This window comes from Sinocyclocheilus grahami, unplaced genomic scaffold (genome assembly GCF_001515645.1).
Source record: "Sinocyclocheilus grahami isolate Dianchi unplaced genomic scaffold, SAMN03320097.WGS_v1.1 scaffold84.1, whole genome shotgun sequence".
In the NCBI taxonomy this organism is placed as follows: domain Eukaryota; kingdom Metazoa; phylum Chordata; class Actinopteri; order Cypriniformes; family Cyprinidae; genus Sinocyclocheilus; species Sinocyclocheilus grahami.
In genome coordinates this window covers 1370698-1397711 of record NW_015505263.1, presented here as the reverse complement: position 1 = coordinate 1397711, position 27014 = coordinate 1370698, and the positions used below count along the sequence as shown (strand labels likewise).

General features: G+C 36.7%; 3 protein-coding genes across 4 annotated transcripts in view; 2 read left to right on the top strand and 1 right to left on the bottom strand.

Moving 5' to 3' along the window:
* Positions 1-11998, top strand: part of mipol1 (mirror-image polydactyly 1) — a 75683-nt gene extending 63685 nt beyond the window's left edge. For both annotated transcript variants that reach the window (XM_016274020.1, XM_016274019.1), the window contains exons 13-14: positions 4691-4873; positions 11424-11998. In XM_016274020.1, coding sequence (XP_016129506.1) covers positions 4691-4873; positions 11424-11490 — 250 coding nt within the window. In that variant the 3' untranslated portion in view covers positions 11491-11998. The remainder of the gene's footprint in view (positions 1-4690; positions 4874-11423) is intronic.
* A 4220-nt stretch (positions 11999-16218) lies between these two features.
* Positions 16219-18899, bottom strand: foxa1 (forkhead box A1). Its single transcript, XM_016274128.1, has 2 exons — positions 18642-18899; positions 16219-17839 (listed from the first exon to the last, which is right to left on the bottom strand). Exons 1-2 carry the CDS (start codon positions 18711-18713, stop codon positions 16631-16633), a joined length of 1281 nt encoding a protein of 426 aa, XP_016129614.1. The 5' UTR covers positions 18714-18899; the 3' UTR covers positions 16219-16630.
* Positions 18900-22309: 3410 nt separating this feature from the next.
* Positions 22310-27014, top strand: part of ttc6 (tetratricopeptide repeat domain 6) — a gene marked incomplete at its 5' end in the record, with an annotated part of 28465 nt that continues 23760 nt past the window's right edge. Inside the window, 4 exons of the mRNA XM_016274097.1 lie at positions 22310-23017; positions 24063-24227; positions 24416-24546; positions 26637-26813. Coding sequence (XP_016129583.1) covers positions 22310-23017; positions 24063-24227; positions 24416-24546; positions 26637-26813 — 1181 coding nt within the window. The remainder of the gene's footprint in view (positions 23018-24062; positions 24228-24415; positions 24547-26636; positions 26814-27014) is intronic.

Sequence of the window (27014 nt, the reverse complement as noted above, 5' to 3'; positions counted from 1 at the left end):
CGTCTGTCTGGCAACCTTTATAACTAGACCAACATACACTGCTGTTTTTAACGAGTAGCATATGTTTGGTTGAATGCAGTGAATAGGATTTTTAAATGTACAAGAGGAGTTATTAGTATTTCTTTTATTAGTGGGTTTTCATTGTCACTGTTACTGTTGCTCATACGTTAAGGAATAGTTGTAAAAATGTACTTACCCACAGGCCATCCAAGATTTAGAAGAGTTTCTTCATCAGAACAGATTTGGAGAAATTTATCATTACGTCACTTGCTCACCAATGGATCCTCTGCAGTGAATGGGTGCCGTCAGAATGAGAGTCCAAACAAAAGATAAAACATCACAATTATCCACAAGTAATCCACACAACCGCAGTCCATCAATTAATGTTTTGTGAAGTGAAAAGCTACAAGTTTGTAGTAAATAAATGCAATATTAGGTCTTTTAACTTTAAAAAGCTGTTTTGTGAGTCCTCTAATATCGCTTTCTCCAGTGAAAAAGTTGTCTGAATAAGGAGAGAAATGTACACAAATCAAGTACCTTTTACAAGCAAAAAGAGTCCAAAAAAGTTCTGACCAAATATGTCAGTGGATTTTGATGTGAGAGGATAACAGGGGATGGACTTTTTCACCACAAGAATCATTCTTATGCATTTTAAAGTTAAAATGCCTTAATTATGGATTTGTTTCTTAAAAACATGCAGCTTTTTACTTTACAAGACATTAATTGATGGACTGGAGTTGTGTGGATTATTGTGATGTTTTTATCTTCTTTTTGGACTCTCATTCTGACGGCACCCATTCACTGCAGAGGATCCATTGGTGAGCAAGTGATGTAATGCTACATTTCTCTAAATATTTTCTGAAGAGATAAACTCATCTACTTCTCGGATGGCCTGAAGGTTAGTCAATTTTCAGTCAATTTTAATTCTTATATGTACACTCTTAAAAATAACGGTTCTTAAATGTTTCTGTGATTCCATGAAGAACCTTTAACATCCATCCGATCTTTCCATTGCACAAAAGGTTCTTTATAGTGGGAAAAAGTTCTTCAGATTATTAAAATATTACATAAAAATGGTTCACTTGAAAGGTTCCTGGAACCAAAAATGTTTCTTGTATGCCATTGCTTCAAACCCTTTTAGAACCTTTATTTTTAAGAGTGTAGTATAATCATATAACACATCATTTCACACATCTGTCACAGCTTCTATGTAGTGAACTGTGTACTAGACAGGTTGCGTTTATGTTCCTGTTTATGGAGCTCCATCATACTTGCATCCCCATTCCTCTGAGCTGGACAGGAACATCATATATCCTAGTATAATCATTCTCATAAAGTGGGAACCAGGATGGACCAGTTGTGTCTGTGAGGGGGTGGGTGGACTTAGATAAGATAATCCATAGTGTGGCAATGCTTCTCTGCCCTTGTTTGTCACTGTCATTGGACCTTTGTACCCAATATGTTTGCATTTAATTAAACAAAGCACACAACTTTACATCACTTTCCCGACCATCAATATCGCATCAGAATTGATTACCTCCTGCCTTAAAAAAATAAAAAACAAAGGAAGAAACTGACATGGAAACCTTCCTGGAACTAATTAGCAAGACTCAATGAGTAATATGGCTTTAGGGCTACAACACACAGGCACATTGGCTAAAGCCAAAAGACAAAAGCTGCTGCCAATCAATCTTGAAGTTCTCTGTCACTATAGACACATGCAGGCATGCGAGCCAGACAGACGTTTTGTATTGTCAGCTAATCGTGGCATTGTACTAAATGCATTGTTTCCCTGGCTAATATGAATGCCCACTTAATAGTGCTGTGGTTTTCTGTATGTCTGTGGTCGCAGATGAGCACAGCGTACCTGTGTGTGTTATTACAGCCGTTCATCTTGTTTCTGCTTGAATATAAAGGGGAGCAGGTGTTATCATTATTTAGACTTGATATTGGCTTCTCCGTGCTCTTGGTGTCATATTAAAGCATATTAGTCCTCTGCAGTTTGTTGGCAGCTTTTTAAGCTCATTTAAGCATTTAACAATATAATGGGGCTTGTTAAGGGGAGACAAAATTACTTTTCATTTGACAAACAATAAAACGGGATCAAATCTATTAGACGTAGAGTATGTAACCACATAGCAACCAAGAAAGTCTATCCACCTTATTCAGCAAGAAAGAGAAAGCCATTTCTTTGAATGAGCAAGACTTACGATGTATTACCCGCTATGTAAATATAGGTCTGTTTAGGGTTGTGATAATAAATTCCAATATTATGATAACAAATACTAATTTGCAATATAAAGCACTATATTGGACTGTTTTTGTACAGGTAAAATAATTAGAAGCGAATGAAACTCATGAATGAAATCTCAAAATGTGTAACTTTAGGCCGTTCACACTAAGGACGAAAACTATAACGATAAAGAAAAATCGTTCGAAATTCCGATTTAAAAGAATAGCAGATAATTCCATAGAGGAACGTTAATTGCACAGAGGAACAATATCATTGAAATCACTTTCAAAAGGAGTTTTTCCAGCTGATGTACAAAAAAAGGTTAACAGCCAATCAGCTGGAAGGGAATGACAACGTAAGCCTCGCAACTTCAAGTTACAAGCAGCTGCACCTTCTCTCACATTAAAAATAATGTGGAGAAAGTTATCTGTTAGCATTTTTTATGGCAATTATTTGACTGCTGCATGCAGCTCTGAAAGCACACAATCATCTTTGAACATTGGCATGGGCATTTAATGCGTGCAATCACCTGAACTGTAAATGCCATGTCAAATACAGGAATGCCTTGGCAACACTTTAGCATTTTGGTGGCTTTGATTTGCACTGGAAAGCTGCATCATGTTTTCATTAGAAATGTTTATTCTTTGGAACGTCTGTTTTCTCAAGAAGTTAATTTGTTTTTTTCTGACAGTTAGCGGTATTTCAATTTATTACTATTACTTCATAGGAGCTTTTGGCGGTGGTTGTACAGTTCTGCTCGTGTTCGTTGGTTAGTTTGATATGTATCGCTCAACGTCGCCCCTACCCTTCCATTTTTATCTTGACCCTCGTTATCTCACGCCTTGTTGAAAAACACCTGTCTGAATTTCACCTCGAGTTGGATGCAGCGCCATGAGAGTGCTAATGTATTCTGCTGACATTCTGAGGAATTATTAGCCCCAGATATTGTTTCTTGTACTGACATTCCGTTTGAATATTAGATGTGTCTGTTGATATAGAGTTATGATTCCCCACCTCCAGGTAAACTGCAAGCATGCTCTCTCTGTGTCTGGGTCAAGTTTCATGTTTGTGTAAGAAATTTGACCATTGGCATTTCTCCTTCTGGTTTATGAAACATGAGCCTGATGCTACACCGTCAAGTCAGCCGTTATATTGTTCTTGTAATTTTGATGATTGTCTTTCCTGAGGATCTATTGAAGTGTGCGATGAATAACAAAGATATGTAGTTTTGTAGGTTAAAATTGGCATTAAAATTGGTATTACTTGGAAATTAACACACTTACAAATTCGGTTCAGTTCATTTTAGTTAATATTTTTTTCATTCATAAACAATCATATAATCTATGTTGCCTACTGAAAACATAGTAACCTAAACATATAAATTACCCGGTCAAGTTAAAAATTAGTTAATATTGCTGAATCAACCTAAATACATTAATTTCTACCAACAAAACTCATTTTTATGGGTTAAATCAGGTAGATGTAGCACTAAAACTAAAAGCAATTGCAGTTAACAGTGCAGTTTTAGAGTGTAAGTTTTGTTAATAAAATGTAAGCTTATATTTTACCCTGGACCACAAAACCAGTCTTAAGTGTCAATTTTTCAATCATCATCTGAAAGCTGAATAAATAAGCTTTCCATTGATGTATGGTTTGTTAGGATAGGACAATATTTGGTCTATTTTGTCGAGATACAACTATTTAAATATCTGGAATCTGAGGGTGCAAAAAAATCTAAATATTGAGAAAATCGCCTTTAAAGTTGTCCAAATGAAGTCCTTAGCAATGAATATTACTAATCATAAATTAAGTTTTGATATATTTACGGTAGGAAATTTACAAAATATCTTCATGGAACCTGATCTTTACTTAATATCCTAATGATTTTTGGCATAAAAGAAAAATCTATAATTTTGACCCATACAATGTATTTTTGGCTATAGCTACAAATATACCCCAGCGACTTAAGACTGGTTTTGTGGTCCAGCGTCACATATGGCGTTTATATTACGGTTTGTTGTGTTTTAAATGTAAAACTTGGCCAATGCATAATCTGTGCCCTGTTTTTACATTATTTTACATTTAATAAAGGGCAAAATATGCAGAATTCTGCTTAATGAATTTAAAAATGTTAAACTCTTGACAGTTAAAGGTATTATCAAGTAAGCCATTTTATATTTTATTAAAGCAACCAAAATGTCTCAAAAATGCAATTATATAAAAATTAATGAATATGCAAGTAGTTGGGGATGTGTGGTGTGTGTGTGTATATATATATATATATATATATATATATATATATATATATATATACTGTATATAAAATTATTTTTTATTTTATTTTTATTTACTTGCATAAGGTGTTGTAACACTTCTTTCAAGCAGCCAAGTGAACATGGCCAATTCATGACTGACTCTATCACTAATTACACTTATGTATCAAAACTGTGTTTTCAGTGTGCTACAGCATCAGGCTGATGAGACCAGTCTGGACAGACCTGCCACCTCAAACCAGAGCCAGACCCAGATTCATCCCCTGCTGCACCGTCTGCAGCAGCTGACGTCAGAATTTCAGAGCGCTCAGACCCAGCTGTGTCTGACCCAGGAGAGAGAGAGGGAGGCCAATGAGAAAGTGCAGAGGTGAGTACAGACATGCGCTTTCTGGTTTAACATGGGAAAGTTTAAACAACATACCAAAACCATGTTAAACTATCAGTCTACCGGTCAAAATTCTGGAATGATTAGGATGTTTTTGAAGATATATTTATAATTTTCAAAAATGTTCTGCTTAATATTTTTGTGGAAACAGTGATACACTACCATTCAAATGTTTTGTCATAAAGACATTTAAATGCTGTTCTTTCTATTCATTAAAGAATTCTGAAAAAATATATTTTCAGTTTTCACAAAAATATTAAGCACGCAACTGTTTTCAGCATTGATAATTTGAAGAAATGTTTCTTGAGCAGCAAATCAGCATATTAGAATGATATCTGAAGGATCATGTAACACTGAAGACTGAAGGTAATGATGCTGAAAATTCAGCTTTTCATTACAGGAATAAATTACATTTTAAAATATGTTCAAATAGAAAACAAAAAGAGACTTCTCATTAAAAAATTATTGATTATTCCAAACTTTTGACCAGTTTTGTGTGTGTATTTATGTATAAAATTATTTTTCTTATTTATTTTGATTTGGGTTCTTAGGATATTTTTTCACTTGATAATGACAGTTTTGTCCTCATTTGCCCATTTACTCATTTACCCCTCTTTAGTTTCAAGTTCCATACTTGTATGACGGACTTTCTTCTGTGAAACAGAAAAAAAGATGTTATACAGAATGTCCGTGCTGCTCTTTTTCATTCTGTGACAATGAATGAGGACAGATGCTGTTAAGCTGAAAATGAGAAAAAAGTACCATGAAAGCAAAATTACTAATTTAGTCTTTACAACTAAATCCACATGACTCATTTAGACTCCTTATATGATGCTTTTTGGTCATTTTTGGAGATCAACAGTGTTGATCCTTATTCACTTTTATTGCATTGAAAAGAGCATGAACGTTTTTCACTTTTGTGTTCCATTAAAGAAGCCTGTTTATTCCTGTTTGGAGATATTCCTGTACTTGTTGCATGTTCTTAAAGCACGTTCTCTCAGTCTCTCTAACCTTGCCCTCTTGATCTGTTCTGTACATTTATAAAAACTGGTCGTCTGGTAGATATTCCCTCTCTCTCCCTCTTGTCTCGCTCGCATGGGGGGCTCCCCACGCAAAGCAAACACAGGCCGGCCTGCTGATCTATTTACATGATGAATTAACCAAAGGGGGTGGAGATGCTGAGCTGAGGGGGTGCTCAGAACACAGAGAGAACCCCCCCCACTACCCCATCACAATGACAGAACTTTAGTGCACTGTTTACACATGCCACTCTAAAGGGTTTCAATCACAGCCTCTGCTGCATGACATGAAACTCCATATCCCACAATGCACTTTGCTTTGACCAGTGCTGCTGTCCTCACCTAGACAGCAAGTTAGTATCAGAGCAGCTTGTTTGTGTGCACTGGTCTGACCAAGCGGCGACCGCAGTGCAAGGTTCAGTCGTGTGAGTCACTACTGTCTGCAGCAAAGAGTCGAACTGTTCATTTCAGCCCTGCGCAGGACTGCTGGAAGAGTCTCTGTGTAGTATTACTGGAAGCTAACAAGTTCCCTGTATTCTGAGAATCAGCATGTTATTAATTGCTCGAGGCCCTGAATTTGTGCCAAATCACTTCTTAAAGGAATAGTTCACCCAAAAAATGAGCATCAATTATTCACCCTCATGACTTTCTTTGTTCTGTGGAACACAAAAGAAGATATTTTGAAGAATGTTGGACCTCGCTGATTTTCATTGCATGGGGGGAAAGAACATTGAGACATTTCTCAAAGTATCTTCTTTTGTGTTCCACAGAACAAAGAAAGCCAAACAGCTTTGGAACAATATTAGGGTGAGTAAATGATGATAAAATGTTCATTTTTGGGTGAGCTGTTTAAAGCGGTACTTCACCTAAAGACAAAATTCAGTCATTATTTACTCACCCTCACATCATTTCAAATCTGTTTATATAGGATATATTTATTTGCTGAAGAATTCTGTTTTTGTACATAGTGATCATGACCACGTTTTCAGAGAATAACAACCTGAATTTGGTCCGTTCCATGTAAGCCATCATATGACACCAGAAGACTTGAAATATAGCATACGAGTCACATGGACTGCTTTTCTGTTGCTTTCTGATTATTATTTTGTACATTCACTGATGTGTTATTTTAGATACCAGTAGAGATTCTATTTATATTTTGAATTAGTTTTCATTTTCATTTTTTTTATTTTAGTTAAAGTTGTAGCAATTTGGTTGTTTGTTGTTTTTATCAAATTTTTTTCAATAATATTTTGAATAGTTGTAATGAATTTTTATTTCAGTCTCAGTTATTTTAGCACATCAATTTAAATTAAATTAAAATGAGAAATGTTGCTTTGGCAACTAACGGAAGTCAAATAAGACTAGGTTTTTATTGTAGTTTGTTTTATGTCAAGTAATAACGTTTTTTTCTGTTTTTAGTTTTAGATAAGTATAAAACTTTGCTCAGAACAAATGTGCAAGAATTGTACCTTTAACTACACAGCATCTTATCACTGGGACAGTAACCTTTAAGTGACAACTTTGCACCTTATCTACCCCTAAAAGCTGCATATTTGTACCTTTATGTGCCCTTAAGATACTACTATGAATTTTAAGTGTAAATAAACTACAAAGATGTTCATTCGATGGTGCTGCCACAGTGATGAGCTGTTCTACCCCTAAAGGTACAATTTATGCATATTTTGTCTAAGAGTGTATGACCTTTTGTATGGAAAATAATTTAAATTATTAAGATTATTTTAAAAATCCTCTTTTTGTGTTCCAGAAAAAAACAATCTAATTAGAGTTTATGGGGTGAGTAAATGTGACAGAATTTGAAACAACACATTTTTCTTGCAGTGAGCCCTCATGTAGTGATGGTTAGGGTCGAGGTGACGGCTATTTTGTCTCATAGAGCAACGGATAACATGAGTGTCAGCTTCTGCGTGAGTGTACGACTGGGACTGTATTCAGTAAGCGGGAGGGGAACCGCGCCGGTCACACCTGACCGCTAGCTGACATTCAGATGGATGCCCTGCACTCACTGGGTTCCGGGTGGCCTGTGGGAAGCCGCTCTGACGTGGGCCTCGTCACATGAAGGTGAGAAGAATGCAGGGGTGATGCGATCGGCCTCCAGGCTCCTACAGTGGGGCAAACCAGGGAGGAGGAAGCCCAGCGCCGGCCCAGAATGTGGCACTTGAGTGCCGTTCCTCCAGGCCCATTGATGGAGGAGCTGAGCTGAATGTCTAATGACCTGCTGAATCAAATGTGGCCGTGAGAAGCGCACAAAGGACCTTTTCATTGGCCTGATGGCCCACAAATGGGCTGCGGCTAGTACGTCCCATCTGGGGTTATTAGGGATGTTTACTAAAACTAAAACCATTACAAAAAAGCTTTTGTTACTTGAAATAAAATACACTTTAACAGAAATAAAATATTTATTTTATTTTTTTATTTTATTATAAATGCACTTATTTTATTTCAGCTAGGTGCTGAGAGAACATTTCTCATTTTTAATGTAGTTTAACTTGATGGACTAAAATAACTAAAACTATAACTAAAATAACCATTCATACAAACTATATAGACATATATATATAGTAAAAATGACAAACACACACACAACAAAATTACTAAAACTTTGACTAAAATTAAAATAATAAAATAAAATATAAAAACAAAAGCTTCTCTATAGCTAAACGATAGTTTCTCAGAAGTCAGCATAACAAATAATGCAGCCTACATAGACAGCTCCCAAGCGGTCCTGTAGCCTGACTCGTGCCGTGTGTAAAGACTAGTTAGCTTAACTAAGACTAGGCCCCGTGTGACGCCAGCAAACCCAATCTAATCTGCTGTGAAGGTCTGAAGTCCAGCAGAGATAAGGTGAAGAAGCAGATGTGAAAGCTCTGCTCACTTTAATACACAGAGAAACCAGCCACAGAAGCAGTGACTGCAGTAAACACTCACACTCGCTTACTTGGCTTTCCAAGGACCTTTAAACACTATCAAAGGTAAATGACCCAAGATTATGGGTTTATATAATATAAATATTAAAAAAATAAAAACAGATTATTAATAAAAATGATAACACTGGTCGTATCATGCTGCAGTCTGACAGGCTCCCTGCTCAGCGGCCTGTTTTTGTCCCGTTCTGCATCTCGTGCATCGCTAAAAACCCCACTACAGTCGCCTGAGTTATCCGTATGATCTTATAGCATTTCATGCAAGCGTTTTTTGTCAGGCATTGTCGTGGCATAATTATAGATTACAAACAGGATCTTCTTTTGCATTGAAACATGGATATGTTGTCGTGCCATACATAAAACGTGCTGTTGTTTAGAATTTATGCACGGCTGCTGTTTACTCTGTGTTATTTGAGCTGGAATTGTTGGTTTTGCGACTCTGTGAATTCTTAATCGGGATTTGCGCTTTTGCCGGCTCTTCCCTCGCGTGTATGTTTGGGTTTACGGCCACTCTCTGCAAACAGTGTTCACCAAATCCTCCCCAGCCCGCAGGCACACCTTGGAGATCCTGCCACGGAAAGGCAGACCTGTTAATTGTGCAAACATGACAGGGAGGCTAATGAATATATTTAAAATGCTAAAAATGTGCACACAAGGGGGAAAGGTGTTTCCGTGCATGTTTATGGAGGAGAGACAGTCTTGTGGTGTCTGTCTGCATGTATGTGTGTTTTGGGTGGAAGTGGATTGCGTGTGTAATATGAAGGCTGTTTGCTTGTATATGTATATATGCTCATGTGTGTGGCCTGTTCATTTAGCAACAGAGACCTTTTATAAATATTTGTCTGCTGTTTTAAACCATCCCCTCCCCCTCATCTTCCCGCCTTTCGCTCCAACGTGACACATTTCTCTCGGCCACAGAGCGCCTCTGAGAAATGCATATGGTCCTGCGGCTGCTCTTCAATCTCCCTGTACGGGAAAACAGGTGGAGACTTCGGCGGGAGCAAAGCTTGGGTCAGACCACTCCCATATGCTCACTTGATAAGACTGAGAAACCTCAGTAGACAATACTAGCACTGGCTATGCTAAGCACGTCTTGTCAGGATTGCTATGAAGGCTCTGATAGAGCTGGGCTTGCTTTGTTGTTGTAAGACCGCTTGAACTCAATGTTATCGGCTCTTTTTATTTGAAAAAGCTTGATTTAACAATCCTGAGCTCTCTACAACCTTCTACATTTGTTATGCACACCTTTATTTAATGTAATGAATGAATTTATTAAATGCTTAACTTTCAAGTCTGATTTTCAGATCACTGCATTAAGTACTGTAATATGAGTATTATAGAGATTTGGATCTTATAAGCAATCGTGCCAACTTAACATTGTGCTTATGGCTAAAAAATTGAGAAGTACCGTATGTTTTCTTCTTAAAGTGTAAAAATTTTGTAATTTAATTTATGCATTGTCTAAAATAAATTACTGTAATTTATGCATACAATTTTCTTTTCATTTTTTTGTCTGTCATCTTTAATTGAGCGATTGCAACCTGAACAAATTTGAGATTTATACATTAAATAAAATGCATTAAAAAATGTTTGTGTTTTATAGATGTGTGTATATATATATATATATATATATATATATATATATATATATATATATATATATATATATATATATATATATATATATATACATAGATATGGATATAGATATATACAGTGTATATATATAGAGAGAGAGAGAGAAAGTATTAGTAGTTTTGTTGTGCTTTTTTTGGTCTTTTTTATTTCTTTTTTTATATGTCTATATAGTTTTTATTCATTTTCATATATAGACATAACAAACAATGCATTGAATTTAAATAAAATGTATAAGCAAATCTCAATTCTGTTTGAAATATTCACACACAAAATTAATATATAAACTATAATCTGATATAAAAAGTGATTTCAGCTTGAATATTATACCAAATAATGATCAGAAACCTTTTCTTTAATTCATGTTCATTTTTTAAGTAATGCCACTTTAAGTGAGTTTCGGTTTTATTTATATAAATTAAGAGTCCTGATTTAATCTATTTTGTCTTATCACATTTTTTATTTATTGCATAGTATAACATCATTTGAAGTAATGTCAAAGTTTCTGAAGAGTGTATTTTTTGGAGCGGAAGCAGCATTTGTTTGGATGGAGAGAAGCAGGTCTGCTTTCGTTCCTCATTATTCATTTGCTCCTGAAGAATCCCTTCACCCTTCTAGATCTCCCTCCATTTCCACAGAGTCTGTGGGATCATCGCCCTCATAAGCACAGGTTTACTCACCCCGACCAATCACATGACACCACACACACTTCTGTTTGCCGGAGTAAATGCAGGCGGATATTTGGAGGATTTGGGCATTGACACCAGCATGGATGTCTCACCCACTTTAAGAAGTGTCTACATCCACTCTCCGCATCTTTCCGTTCCTCCAAGAGCGCCCTTGTGTGAGGAGGAAACAGCTAAGAGCTGGCCTGCGTTTGTCTTGCTCTTCTTTCATTTACACAATCACTTATTTCTGCCTTTCCGTTCTCAGGTTGGAGCGGCTGGTGGAGGTGTTACGGAAGAAAGTGGGCACTGGCAGTGTCCGGAAAGTCATCTGACTGACTGGCCGTCGGGCGACCCGAGCAGACGGCCACATCTGGTGACCAGGCTGCAGCGTTTAACTCTGAGCAAACAGCCCAAGCCTGGCCTGGGCAAACACAGGCTGGAAGTGGCATTCTTTCTCTCAGCCCTGTTCTCATTCCAGCCCAGGCTCAGAAACGCCATCGTAAATGTTTAACCACATTCTCTCTGCAGTCACCAATGAAACTACTGCTGCCAGCCCTTTACCTCCACACTCTTATCTGCTACTCCAAAGGTTTTCTTTCTTTCATTCTTTTTTTCTCTCCTCTCGGTCGATTTTTACTTGCAGTGTGACGTTAAGTCTGGTTAAACAAGGGAGATTTGATTGGACGATTACTTTGTGAGGTACTGAGACTTTATTTTTCATAGAAAGCCAGCTATTTTTGGACAAAGCTGGGATTTGGGGATGGACAAATTGGACTATAGATATTTGACATTTTTCCCAAATTAATAAAGGGAGTTATAGCAACAATATACAGTGTATCAGTTGACACAATCAGTATTTATGATCATGAATGCTTGTTCGGTATTTACTCTTAAATGTTATTTAATAATAAATTGTTTCTGTGATCAGTGTTTTTAGACATATTGGCAATAGAAATTATAGGATGTAAAAATCATCAAATCAAATCTAATTATGCCGTCCACTAATAGAGAATATAGTTGTATAATTGTTAATTATTTGTTTGTTTTACATGACTCGCACAAACCCTCTTATTTAAGTAAATATGAAATAAGTCTTTTTGAGGAGAAATATCAGTCTTCATTTTTTTTCTAAATGTAGTTTTTAATTCAAATTCATTTTAAAACGACAATCATATTCTAAACACAACTATTTTCAATCAAACCCATAAATAACGGTCTTTTTAATTCAAGTTACATACACTAAATATTGTGCTGAGTGAAATATTGTTAAAATATTTACAATTCTTTACTTTTAATATGTTTTAATGTGCTCTTAAAATGTGTATTGTTTATCACAAACACGATTTAAAATCATATCCCAGCATTTTTAGTAAAAAAAGAAAAGTCAGCTAATTTTGGAAGTGCACATTCAGATATACAGTATATTGTGGGAATGGCAGTTCTGAGAAAAAAAGGGGGGAATTCTTATTAATGTGTTGCGAGTGTTTAATGGGAACTGCTTTGCATGCTGATAATTTACAAACATAAAATGGGCCAAAGAGATCTGTCGACCTTTACCAATGATTAGATACCCCAAACAATTATATAAGCATGCTTAATGTTGCCTTTCCCTGTCTGTCCTTCAGCAGAGCTCTTCTTCAGCCTGATCGATTATGTACTCAGAAATATGTTAGATGCACCGGTGAATAAAGAAAGGGCTGTTTAGGCCAGACGTGCCGCTGAGTGTCCCTCCCCTCAAATAAACGCCCGACACCAGGACAAGCTTGTCGATTTTCCTCCTATAGGTTACCGTGGAGATGGCACAACCTGGGTGTCCCGCCACATCCCTATGGAAAACACTTGCCCTTTGATGGTGCAACTTTTTTGGGGGGGCCGAAAACTTTTGTTTTGAGATGTGCGTTTGATTTGTTTGAGATGTACATGTTTTAAGTGATTTGTTTGAGATGTGGATGTTCCGAGTGGGTGTGGAGGCTGTGTTTATTGGGGCATGTGGAGAGAAATGCCCCATTACCATCCCCAAATTCAGTGTGCGTGATCATCGACTTACAAAAAAACTTTTATACGCTTTAATTAAAACCGTGTTTCGGCTGCACATATTGAATGACCCTTAGAGAAAAGCACCACTGATCCGGTTGCTATAACGACACCAAATATTTCAAGCTCTCTCTTTTTCTCTGTCTGCTTCTGTCCTTCTCATAGTAGCTGTTCATTTATATAAATATAGTGCACATTTTCTATGGGACGTTTTTTTTCTTCTTCCCAGGTTCTGATCAAGCTGATAAATTTGTGTTGTTTGGAATGATAAAATTGTGCATTGTTGACACGGATAGCCTTCGATTCTAAATGGAATAAAACCTTTTATTATAAATGTAAAATATAAATATTAATTTAGACCAGAGTACCAGAATTTCATAATAGCCTATTTAAGCTCATTTGCTAATCTTTTAAATTTAATTAAAGGTCCCAAAGTGTTGTTTTTCTATAGAAGAACCATTTTTGGTTTCCCAAAGAACCTTTCAGTGAACTGTTCTTGAGCCATTTCTATTAGTGAGAAAAAATCTAAAGACCCTTTATTTTTAAGAGTGCAAATGAAGACTACTTGCGTAATTCATTTGAAATATTGCATCCTTTCAAATGCACTATTCTTACATTCGTCGAACAATAAATTATATAAAATTGTAAAAAATGAAACTAAGAAGAAATGCACCATGCTATGAAACTCCAACGAAAGCAACTGGCCGTTTCTCTCCAAAAGCTACTGCTGTAGAATAATGAAGACACAAAACACGTGCGAGACCACCAACCTGACATGGTCGATGCATATTAGAGGGCCACAAAGCTCTAATAAACTTCTCCCGTATCATTTTTAATGGAAAAGCAGCTGCTTCTAAAGCTGATGTCGGATAGAGACCTCTCCCTCTTCTCTCTCGCCCTTTGAAAGGCCCTTTCTTTGGTGTGTGTGATTCTGAAGGGGTATTGCTTTGCTCTTTTCGTTGGCCAAGCACAATTGTGTTATTGGAGATAATGAATTCAATCCCCATCAGAAGGTATTAGGAGCGCCTTGGCCCTGTAGTGCTTTTCCAAACCCAGAATGAAAAGAGGGAGAAGAAAGGTCTACGGGTAGACCCGCTGATGGGCGCTTTGAACTAAAGGACCATGCGGATTGTTGTCGAAATTTTGCTCCATAAGGCTGAAGAAAGCGCCAGAGCTTTTGATGGGGGACATAAGTTTGAACGCTGCCTGCTGATCGCATATGTTAAGCCTGGCTCGTTTAAAGATGTGCACTAATTGCGCAATGCAACATATAAATGTCGAAAAGCGTTATATCGAAATAAAACCGTGGAATGTTGCCCTGCGCAATCACTGCGTCAATTACAAACAATACAATTCCCATGCAAATGGCTGCATATCTAAATAAAACATGCCAGTATTTAAATGATACGATTATATGGGAAATAAACGAGCAGTTTGTTATTCCTTTCAATGCACTCGTAAAGAGTTTCCCCTAATATTTCCCTTAAATATTTCTGCACTGCCCTTGTAAACTGTTGGCTTGCTCTTGGACTTTCAGAAGCGCATATTAATAATGCTTTCTTTATCATCATCAGCTTCTCATTGGCGTGAGCAGACCATTTGGAGTCACGGTTTCTGTCACAAAGATTTGTAAATGATTTCAATAAAACAAAGTTTCCGATAAAGCATTTGATTACGTGAAAACCAAATATACATAATCAAATCACACCTGACGCAGCGATACAACAATGTATGAACTGTAATGTAGTTATTTTAAATGATGTGCATTAAAGAGTATGAGCTAACTAAAATGATAAGAATTAATAGTTTTGTATTTTATTTATAGTTAGAATTTGTATTTTATTGAATCAATCCCCTAAACCTCACATGATTTATTTGATATGTGTAAGCAGGCATTTCTGTTAGATATTTAGACATTCTCAGGTAAATATATAAAATGTAAAACTATGTTTTATAATGCACATGCCGTGCTCAAGAGAGAATTTAATTTCGATTATTTAAACATGCAGTTAAACGTGATTTTAATCCTTACAGTATTGGATCGTTACCCCCAAAAAGTACAATTTTATTTTCTACAATTATAAGTTGTTATTATTATTATTATTATTTACAAATTTCAGTATCGATTATTGCAATTATTATAAACTTTTCCATCTTCACATAGACTAAATATTTCTGTCGCGAGCTCTAGTTCAATATCAGATAAATCGACTGCACCGGACCCTACTTTAGGGAAAAAAGATGTTTTCTTTTTTTATAAATCGAATTAAAAAGAAAAAGCACAAACATCAGCTGTTTAACCTTATTTTGTAGGCTGCACATATCGAGATTTCTCAAGCCTGAAGTCAATTATCCATTTTATTTACGCATCGGGGGGGAATTACAAGATAATTAAATGAATTTCACGGCTACTCAGCCAAAATGCGTGTATACAAAATACCATGATCAAAGTCAAATCTGTTCAGGTTCACGTGCCCATCATGTAGGTTACGCTGCACAAAAAGATGATTTGGCCTCTCTATGATATTGTTTAAAATCCCATTTAAAACGAGATCGGATCTTTTATGAAGCGAGTCTTTGAGGCTGCGCGTGTGTTAGACTTGGATTTTCTCTTGGTCTTTTCCCAACAGCGAGTCAAAACCAGACGGGCTCAGCACAAAAGCTGGCTTTGAAAGCAGAGCATATTTTGAAGAATTTAATTTGATTAAAGTAGCATCTATTTATTTCAAATCATTATTGAGCGTGCATTACTTTTAACAGCTTGGACACAAAATAATGCAAATGCAAAAGAAGAAATAGAATAATTATTTCTAAGAAAAAAAAGAATCGAAATAAAGAAAATCTGATATTCTTATTGAATTATCATCTAGTTTTTTTTTTTTTAATCAATTGCGAATGTATTTTCACGAAAAAATACATGCATAAAAGCGCCTTCATGATTTCACCTCTTTGTATAAAAATGTCACAGACGTTTTGCTTGATTAAGAAATACATTTTATTCACAATGCATTTCCACCTTGGATTAATTTATTTCAATACAAGATTGGGAAGTGTTTTTTTTGTTTGTTTGTTTTGTTTTTTGTCAAAACGAGGCAAGTAAACCCCAAAAATAATAAGTAAAATGACAACATTCAAATACATCTGCAACAGACAGGGGCATCGCTTTATACCAGCAACAAGACCAAAGTTGACCTTCATTCGTGCACGTTGTAACACAAAAGGGGACCTACAGGTTTAGGGATCACAACAAGTATTTTACAAGCTCAAAATGATTTAAATACACTAGCAATGATTTATAACTGGGATAAACAATCATTGGGAACACTTTACAATATTTTATTATACACACACATTTTGTTATATTTTAAAGTAACAGTTCTTTTGCACCAAGTGCATGCAAAAAATAAAATAACGTTTTTTGTTTTCGTCGCCAACTGACTAAGATGCATTAAGAACAGGCCTGGAATACACACCTTGGTAGTAAGAGGCCTCTAAAGCCGAAGGGTCCATGCTGGCTCTCCCGGCCATGGGCAAACTGGAAGACATGCCTGAGCCATAGGAGGAATATTGCAACGCTTGTTCATACGCTTTCAATTCCAGTTTATGCTGTTGCTCTGGAGAGGACATTAAATTATTGATGGAAAACGGGTGGTTGAAGGAGTAATGGGGGTCTCCTTTGAGGTGCAGCTGGGGTTCGAGGGCCATTGAGTGCAGCGAGGACAGGGACGTGGACACGGGGTGCACCTGTGGGCCGGTGCTCTTCAGTTCAGAGCCGGCGGTGCTAGCGCTCCTGTGGTCCAAACTGGGAGGACTGGACGAGTGGTTCGAGGAGGTTATGGAGCTCGAGTCCATGTGGCCAGGTTTGGTGCTGGGGCTGGCCGGCGAGCCCGAGCCGCTCGACTGCTCTCGCTTTCCGTCTGACCTCTTTCCGTCCGTCAACTTTTTTTCGCATTTAAAGCGCTTCTGTCTTCGCAGGTAACAGCCATTCTCAAACATATTCCCAGAATCGGGGTGGAGAGCCCAGTAGGAGCCCTTTCCCGGCTTGTCGGGCGACCGGGACACTTTGACGAAGCAGTCGTTGAAAGACAACGAGTGCCTGATGGAGTTCTGCCACCTCTGCTGGTTCTGACGGTAGTAGGGGAACAGGTCCATTATCCACTGGTAAATCTCACTTAAGGTAAGCATTTTGCTGGGAGCCTGCTGGATGGCCATTGTGATGAGGGAGATGTAGGAGTAGGGCGGCTTGGCGTGCGGGTAACTTCTCCTGAAAGTCTTGTTGTCTCTGGCCCGGTTCAGGTTGGGCTGCGCGTATGTCATGGAGCTCATGGTGGGGCTCATGCTGGAGTACGGGTTCAGGGCGTTCATGGAGCTGTGCTGAGCCGTCATGGCGTTCAGGTTGGACGGGCTGAGCGCGGTGCCCATGGTCGCCACGCAGCCGCTCATCCCGTTCATGGCGCCGGTGGCACCCGGGGGCATCCCGGCCATGGTGCCCGGGCTCAGTCCCGCACTCAGCGCTGGGTTCGCGTAGGACATGTTGAAAGAACTGGAAGTCATATTCCCACTGGTGGACATGCCCATGTAACTGTTCATGTTATTCATGGAGCTCAGCCCAGCGTTCATGCTGCTGTTCGTCATGGGAGAATAGACCTGAAATAAAACAATCGTGGCATTTAGTACTCTAATATATTTGTATTCAGCACTTTAATTCGTATAGAATGTCATTTTGCATCTTTTCTCCGAGACAATAACGTCATTTCCCCGATTAAATTGGTTTTAAATGGTTAGACTACGGTATAAACCGAGTTAACCGATTTATTCATAAACAAGGCAGCAATTTCAGACCATTAAAAATAGTAGCTTTTTTTTTTTAAATGTGAGAACATTTTAATTTTTAATCTAGATGTGGTAATGTTTTTATTTTGCTCTTTTTAAAATAACGAAATATGAAATGTGCAATCGCTGATGTACAATCATATGATTTTATTTTATAGTACAAATATAGACTGTTTTATAGAATTTAACTTAATTAATAAAGGAATTTTACTCAAATTAAACGAGACAAAATACAGGCTATCTTGTCAAATTGTGGAATATATACATAATCGATAATAAATTTAATTTAAAAAAAATAGTTTAGTCAGCTACTAATTTGAAATCGTTTATATTAATTCGATAGACAATTATATTAGCTAAACTCTTCCAATATCAGACTATTGTGACCCACTTGCAATGGCATCACTACTGCCACCAAGTGGGTTGATCAATGGCTGATATTTTCTCGGCTTCAGATCACAATTCAGTGTAATATATATTTACATTACATTTCGCAGTCTTTTAAAAAGTGGTTTGCGCCTCGGTTTCAATCGGTTGATGCATTATTCACGTGCATGCAGCAACAAACTTATGGCTATTCCAGAAGCTCAGAGTGGAAGTAATGGTCGTCTCTCACCTCTTGTGCATCATTATAGTAGCTGCTCCAGTCTGGAGTTTCGTGTCCTTCCATTTTCACTGCGCCCAACATTATGGAGGAAATCCGCAGCTCGTGCACATGCAGTTCGCAGTGTGTGTGTGTGTGTGTGTGTGTGTGTGTGCGTGTGTGCGCGCGCGTCCTGGCACCGAGCAGTCACTGGTGGGATGTTGTGCGCGGCTTTGGGTAAAGTGAGGAAATGTTGGGACTGAACTGGAGATCTTCCCCTGCCTGTTACGTAGAACACGGTACAGCCCACTTTCTATGTCTCATTTGCCTGGATCTCTCTCCTTCTTCCAGGAACACGTCTACTCGTGTTTTATTTCACAATACTATTCACAGGAAAAAGTAAAAAAAAAAAAATATATATATATATATTTTTTTTATTTCAACACTACTGGAATAAACACATTATGTTGCATAATATTACATATCCAAAGACTCTTAACATTTTTGATTACATTAATTAGTTTTTATTTTTTGCAAAATAACAGTAGGATTGTATAATAACTTTAATTGATAACATTACAACGTATATTAATGTAATATAGTAATATTTTATATTTGCTTAATTTATATAACATAATACTTTATAATATCCTTCATTAATATGCCTTTAGAAAATGTTATATAATGCTAACATGTTCATACAAAAAAAAAATATATGAATCATAACATTTCTTACTGGGCTTATTTGAATATAGAGTAGCCTATCTAGATCTGTTAAGCATTATTTAATGTAGTAATATTGATTAATGTTATTCTTGAAAGTATTCATGCTGTTTCAACCATTTTATAAAACATTACATTTTTACTTCATAAAGTTATTGTAAAATGTTACCAAAATAATGCTGTTTGATGTATATTTAAATATCATAATGCATGGAAATGTACAGTATATACTCTACCAATTTTACTTAGGCCTGTTTAAATAATTTAATAGAAATGCTTGACATTTAATATTTAGATACAGATCAAGTAATGCATTTCAATGTATTTGTGTTCAAAAGTGTTTCCAAACCTAAACAAGATTCACCGAATAGCAGATGAAATATTATTAATCTTGTAATAACTTTGGAAGCTGTTAATTTTGGTAGTGAGTCCTGCATTTAGGAAGGACCTGGAAACCCCAGCATCTCCCTCCTCTTATTGCTCAGATAAACAAGAGGTCAGATTTCCCACTGTACACCTGCTAATGAGCGAATGACAGCACTGATCATCCACTTACAGCGGATTACCTCCAGTGATCTCTCACACCATTAGAGCACAGATCGATTCCTCACAGGACGGAATGAAATGGCCCTTGAAGCAAAGAACATTAGACCATGTCAAAGCCCCCATGAGAGACAGATACAGAGAGGGAGGGAGGGATAGAGAGTACCACCATTGCCTTGTCGGTAGATTAAATGCATGATTTATAAAATAAATAAAAACGGGCTGTTATGTATGTATGTATGTATGTATTTATTTAGCTCAAATGTATAGTTTCTTCAGATCAATAGGTTACACACATAGTTTTATAAAAGTATGCCTACTTTTTAGAATGCAAAACCTTTTTTATTCTAATCGAAACTTTCATTTTGTATGTACATTTAATGTGTTCATTTATTTAGGCTATTTTATTTTTTCTCTCTGATCTCAATGTTTGCACTAAAGCTCACAATTATACCTATTTTTTATTATTATTATTATTATTATTATTTTGGCAAATCTGAACAATTGAGTGGTTGAACTCTGCAAAATACAGAATGCTAAATAATGTAAATAAAAATGCTTACAGGGCAAATAACAATTATTAACAACGTAATGATCTAGTACTTGAATATTTGCATGTGAAGATTTTCTCTGGCACGCGCACGTCTACGGCTGGTTGCTAGGAGACGCTGCGTGGCGTTTCACTGTTTGAGTTTCTGAGGTAAAAAGCGGAAGTTGTTTTTCAGCCGATACAATTTAATTTGAAGTAAATTTCAAGGCGAGAATACATTCATGAAAAGGCAAGATACTTTTAAAGAATGCTTTTAAATGTTTTAAGATTTGTTGCGTCACAGCATGATAAAAAGCAACTTTTGAGATAGAAAGCTAGCTGGCTAACTACGTTAACTTATACAGCGTTTATAGCTTTGAACCGTAAAATAAGTTACAGTTTGAAACTTTTTACAAATTTCTGTCTTTATAAGTAGCACAAACGTGTAAAGATAATGTATAATGATTATTTAATACGCGTGAGAATATAGAATAACACAACATTACAAAATTCAATTGACAGAGAATTCGTAATATATATATATATATGCTACTATATACTGTATATATAATATTTTACAGATATAAGTATTTTAACAGTCTTGGCACAAACGTGGAAGCAAAAATGTTCAGAAATGAGGCAAAAAGTGTTTTTTGTCCCCAAAAAAAATCATGTACAATGATTTACTTCTGTTTTTGTTTCCTTTTCATTTCCAGGATTTCCTATATATGAAGAGCCCATATGAATTCAATCAGAACAGAAGTAGACTTCTTTCTTACCTTGCCAGGTGAACCCTTAGAATGCAAAACCTTTTTTATTCTAATCGAAACTTTCATTTTGTATGTACATTTAATGTGTTCATTTATTTAGGCTATTTTATTTTTTCTCTCTGATCTCAATGTTTGCACTAAAGCTCACAATTATACCTATTTTTTATTATTATTATTATTATTATTATTTTGGCAAATCTGAACAATTGAGTGGTTGAACTCTGCAAAATACAGAATGCTAAATAATGTAAATAAAAATGCTTACAGGGCAAATAACAATTATTAACAACGTAATGATCTAGTACTTGAATATTTGCATGTGAAGATTTTCTCTGGCACGCGCACGTCTACGGCTGGTTGCTAGGAGACGCTGCGTGGCGTTTCACTGTTTGAGTTTCTGAGGTAAAAAGCGGAAGTTGTTTTTCAGCCGATACAATTTAATTTGAAGTAAATTTCAAGGCGACAATACATTCATGAAAAGGCAAGATACTTTTAAAGAATGCTTTTAAATGTTTTAATATTTGTTGCGTCACAGCATGATACAAAGCAACTTTTGAGATAGAAAGCTAGCTGGCTAACTACGTTAACTTATACAGCGTTTATAGCTTTGAACCGTAAAATAAGTTACAGTTTGAAACTTTTTACAAATTTCTGTCTTTATAAGTAGCACAAACGTGTAAAGATAATGTATAATGATTATTTAATACGCGTGAGAATATAGAATAACACAACATTACAAAATTCAATTGACAGAGAATTCGTAATATATATATATATATATGCTACTATATACTGTATATATAATATTTTACAGATATAAGTATTTTAACAGTCTTGACACAAACGTGGAAGCAAAAATGTTCAGAAATGAGGCAAAAAGTGTTTTTTGTCCCCAAAAAAAATCATGTACAATGATTTACTTCTGTTTTTGTTTCCTTTTCATTTCCAGGATTTCCTATATATGAAGAGCCCATATGAATTCAATCAGAACAGAAGTAGACTTCTTTCTTACCTTGCCAGGTGAACCCTGCCATCACAGATTTCCCCCGCATCCTGACAAAACCCAGCTGTGTTGGGTCTCAGAGAGACTTTCACTTTCCTCTTCTCTGCAAACTGTCCCCTAAATCCATGTCTTTACAAAGACCTACAAAATGAGCCGGGGTCAGAGCACAAGCCCAAACATTTCCCCCATAGACAAATCAGGGAACATAATAACTCTTCCAAAACTTAAAGCCAGGCATGGGATTGTCAGAAAGCCCGCCATAGCCTCTCTCGCAGGGACCACCAAAGCAGTATCCTTGTCCCAAAGGCCGAAACCTCCTGCTAAGCCCAGATCAGAGATGCCTTTATCAGCAGGTGGATCTTACAAACCTTGCACACTTGCTCAGCAGGTTTCAGGCGAGGAGACGAAAAACTTCAGCAATCAACAGTCCACTTTCTTTGGAGGACAGAACCGGCCGGATTCGGCCAGCTGTAATGACAATGAGGTGTCAGGCTCTGTGAATTCAGCACAGAATGGGCATAAAAGAGCGCAGAGAGGAAAGAGTGAAACATTCTGGGAGCCTCATGAACATCAAACTCTCTCCAAACACAGCAGCTCCCAGAGTCACACCAGCAGCGCTGGCTCAAGCACCATCCAAAGTGTCAAATCCACCTCTGAGCTGCTAAATGTAGCCAGACTTATTGCTGGACCTGAGCTGCCAGATGAGGTTGACCAGCAGAGGTCGCCAAATGAGACCTTAGCAGACACAGTGATGGGAAGTGGGCACATAGAGGAGGATAGTGGTGCTATTGTACATTCTGTGGAAAGAGAAGCTGGGCACAGTTGCAACTCTGATGATAAGGTTAGCATTTTATTTTATATAAATTATTATACATGAAAAGAGAAGTTGGACACAGCTGCAGCTCTGATGATGAGCTTAGCTGTTTATTTTTTATTTTATGTGTATTAGTTTAATAGCATTTTTATTTTATTTAGATTTTCTTTTATATGAAAGTTGGACAGAGCTGCAGCTCTGATAATGAGGTTAGCTGTTTATTATATATTATTTTATTTAATGTCTTATTTTATTTTATTAGTTTAATAGTTTATTATTTTATTTGATATATGTTTGCTTTATATATAAAGAGGAGGACACAGCTGCAGCTCTGATTAGGTTAGTTGTCTATTCTTTATTCTTTTATTTTATTAATATGGTTAGCATTTTATTTTATTAGTAGTTTAGTTTATCATTTATTTTATATATTTTAATTTTATATGGAAAGAGAAGTTACACAGCTGCAGTTCTGATAATGTTAGCTTTATTTATTTATTTATTTATTATTATTTAAATGTATAAAATAATGAAATCTCCAAACAAATTCACTTTCATGAGCTATTATTATTATTGTTATTATTTAAAACCTAACAAAAGTTGTTGAACTTGATGCAATACATGCAATATTATCCTTTAAAAAAAAAAAAAAGCAGCTTGGTTTGATATTTTGTATCTAAATTTGGCTTAAGTGTCAAAATACTTCTTAGGGCCACTGCATGTGCAACATGTCAATGTAATGAGATATACTGTGCAATATTACACAAACTGCTTTGGGACAGCGTCAACATGCACAGCATAAATCTTCCATCTGAAGTGCTATAATAAAACATAAGAAGAGTAAGATAGCATATTTCTTAGGGGAGCTGTCAGTTTCAGAAACCCCAGAGGCAACAAAGGAGCAACACATTTGTTTGTTTTTCAAGCATGTGGTTATGATATACTGTATTGTGTCTCATTGCAGTGAGGAAATCTGTAGCATTTCCTGTTAGTACATTCTGATGAGTAAAGTCATAGGCTTAGAATGAAAACTTCTAAGAAGAATGTTTATAGACTTATTTTTCTTTTTATTCAGGGGCCAACTCAAAGAGACACCTCCGTACCAAAAGAGAAATGTTCCCCAAGACTAATGTGCCATCCACCTGTGTCATCTGGTGTCTACAAGATGGCTGAGTCAGTTTTACAGAAGGATTCTGATATTGGCCCTGATGGTGGAGGACTCGGGGATCTCTTATCCCAGGTAAACAATAACGGTTATTTGATTATACAACTACTAAAAGTTGAAAGTTGTGCAATCAAATAACTTTTTAATTTTAGTAAGTGTGAGCAATAGCACGAGTGGTGCTGATTGTATTAGATTGGATACATGTTCCTACAATCTATGTAAATTATTTGTATATATAATGTATTTTTAAAAATATTTTTAAGGTGACCAATGAAGATATAATAATGGCCCATGGATGTAGCTTGACTCCAGTTCAGAGACCAGAAAGGACTTCCCATCAGACCAAAACCATTCAAGGCCTTTCACTACTGGCAACCTGGACACCTAAAAAAGAGTATAAAATATTTAGTGATATACAGTGGCCCCCAAAAAGTATTTGGACATAGTATGCATTTAATTGAATTAGATAGCAAAATATCAAAGCAAGTTTCTCCTGGTCCGTAGTGGAGCAGGATTTTTTTCTCGGAATGGTTTTGTTTTTGATCAATTACATTTAATCAGCTGGTGTTTGGTGATTTTTAGTGGATGTATGAAGTCAGTTTACACAGCCATTCCACAAGTGTAGTTCATCACATTAAGTATGAACATATTCCACTAACGTTTTACAACCACAAAATGTCCAAATAAAAAGTATTGTTCTATTGCACATTATTTTAAAACATAGACTTCTCATTGTGAAAATGATGTTATCCCTTATGAAAAAGAAGCACACTTTAGCATACTTTTAAAAAGAGTACTTATTACAGAAATAATATACTTTAAAATAATATACTTTGTGCAAACTGTATATCAGGTATTAAAAAATATTTGTAATTACACATTTATAGTTATGAAGTTGCAATTTAGTACACTTAAAATATATTAAATGTTATATTGATTAACACATTACCGTTAAAATTAATCAAGTACTTACCGTGAGCTTTCATATGTTAGTCAACACAGCAAACTACATCGTCTACATCCTTTAAGCATGACAAAAGTTTATTAAAGCACACTTCTTTTTCAGAAAGGTATCTTTTTGTTAAACTACAGTAGATGTGGAGTTGATGTATTGCATTTAATGCAATGACATTTAGACATTTTTAAGTGAGACATCAATGTTCAAATGCTTTTTAGGCTGCTGTATACTTGATTTTATGCATTATGACACTAAGGTTTACTAATCTATGTGTTGATATATTGGCATGTTCCACTTGCTATCAGCATGTCAATCTCTCAACGCATCGCTAGCGGAAGGGCGCAGAGGGTGGCCTTGGACGTGAATGATCATCTAGTTTCACGCTACCTGAGAAGAGCGTCCAAAACTGTCATCAGCCCTATTTAGGGAGCAGTAACACAGCAAGTAATTGCCCGTCACTTACTCCACTCATCTGTGCTGCGGGTCTGTCTGGAGCCAGTGCACCCACGCATCTCTCCTCCCAACCTCTCCAGCACTCACCTGAGAGCTGATAACGCAAGATTTACTACCTGCGCGGCTGGACCTGCACCACTCCCTCACTCTAGAAAAAGAGCCTTTTAATTACTAGCTTTTTCCAGTCACAAGGGTCACTGAAAGGTTCCTGTTGGACGCGGTTGAGAGGGTTTATATGAGTGCCGCCTGCCTACGGGGCAGATGGATAGCGGGGCAAGTTGAAGGTTCCTCCTTACGGTTCAGGAATGTTTCTTTTCAGTGCAGGCAGGGCCAATGACTTTGGTGTGACCTTCCAGGTCTTTCGATGAGGCTCAACCGTGCCAGAGCGAGGTGATAAATCTAGCCTGTCACAGGCCAGAGTGAACGAAATGTACCGCAATAAATTGGCGCTGTCAGTGGAGCCGTGGGGACGTAGGTGGCGGAGGGCCTTTCCTGCCTGTCTGCAGTTTGAGGAACACGAAGGGCCCACACACAAAGTCAGTTCTGAGGTCGTTTCTTCCGCTGTCTACAGTTCAAACAGTGGTGTGAAGTTATGGCAGAGACGATCCGTGCAAATAGACTGACTTACCATCTTTTTATGGCAGAACATAGGGCCTATATCACATTGAGTTGGCACCCAAAATGGTTTACGTTTAAGGTCCAAGACATGTTCCTGTGAGACCCTGATACCAGATTGAGTGCTAAAAGTATTTCTGTAATGAGAATGTATTTATTTATATTGGGTCATGAAACATAATTTCAGGCCGTTAAATACACATTGGAAACTTGAAACCATTGATTACACTGTGACTATTGAGCAAGCAAGCATCATTTGGTACATACAGTGGCGTTCTGAAGTCTGAGACCACTAATGGAAATGCTTTTATTTTGCATTTGTCATTTTGCTTTGGAAGAGGCCATATAAGAGGCCATCAATGATTGTTTTTCTGTCTTGCTTTCTTCAGACCAAAAAGCATTTTTTAAAGCACATAACAGGTTTTTGTCCCCCCACTAATTGTTTGTTCTGTCTGCAGTGCAGAAGGGTATAAAACCATCCACCATTTGTGTACCACTCCTGTAAGTCAAGTCGTGCCTGTTGAGTTACAACTTGCTTCTAGAATCTGCCACGCTCAAAACCTGATCACTGCAACAGCACAGTTTAACCAGCAGAGGACAGCACTTGGACATATATCTCATCCTGACATGCAAAGGTATAATCTACAGCTGTGTTTCTTTCAGAATGCTTCTCATTAAAACTCATTCATTATGAATTCAGGTCACCATTTAGGTTCTAACTCTTCCTATTAAAGCACTGTACCTGTTCGAGTCACTCTAAAGATATATTTCCAGGCCAAATAATGACATTTCAAGATGTCCAATGACGTACCATTAAGGTTTTATTACTCATTGTA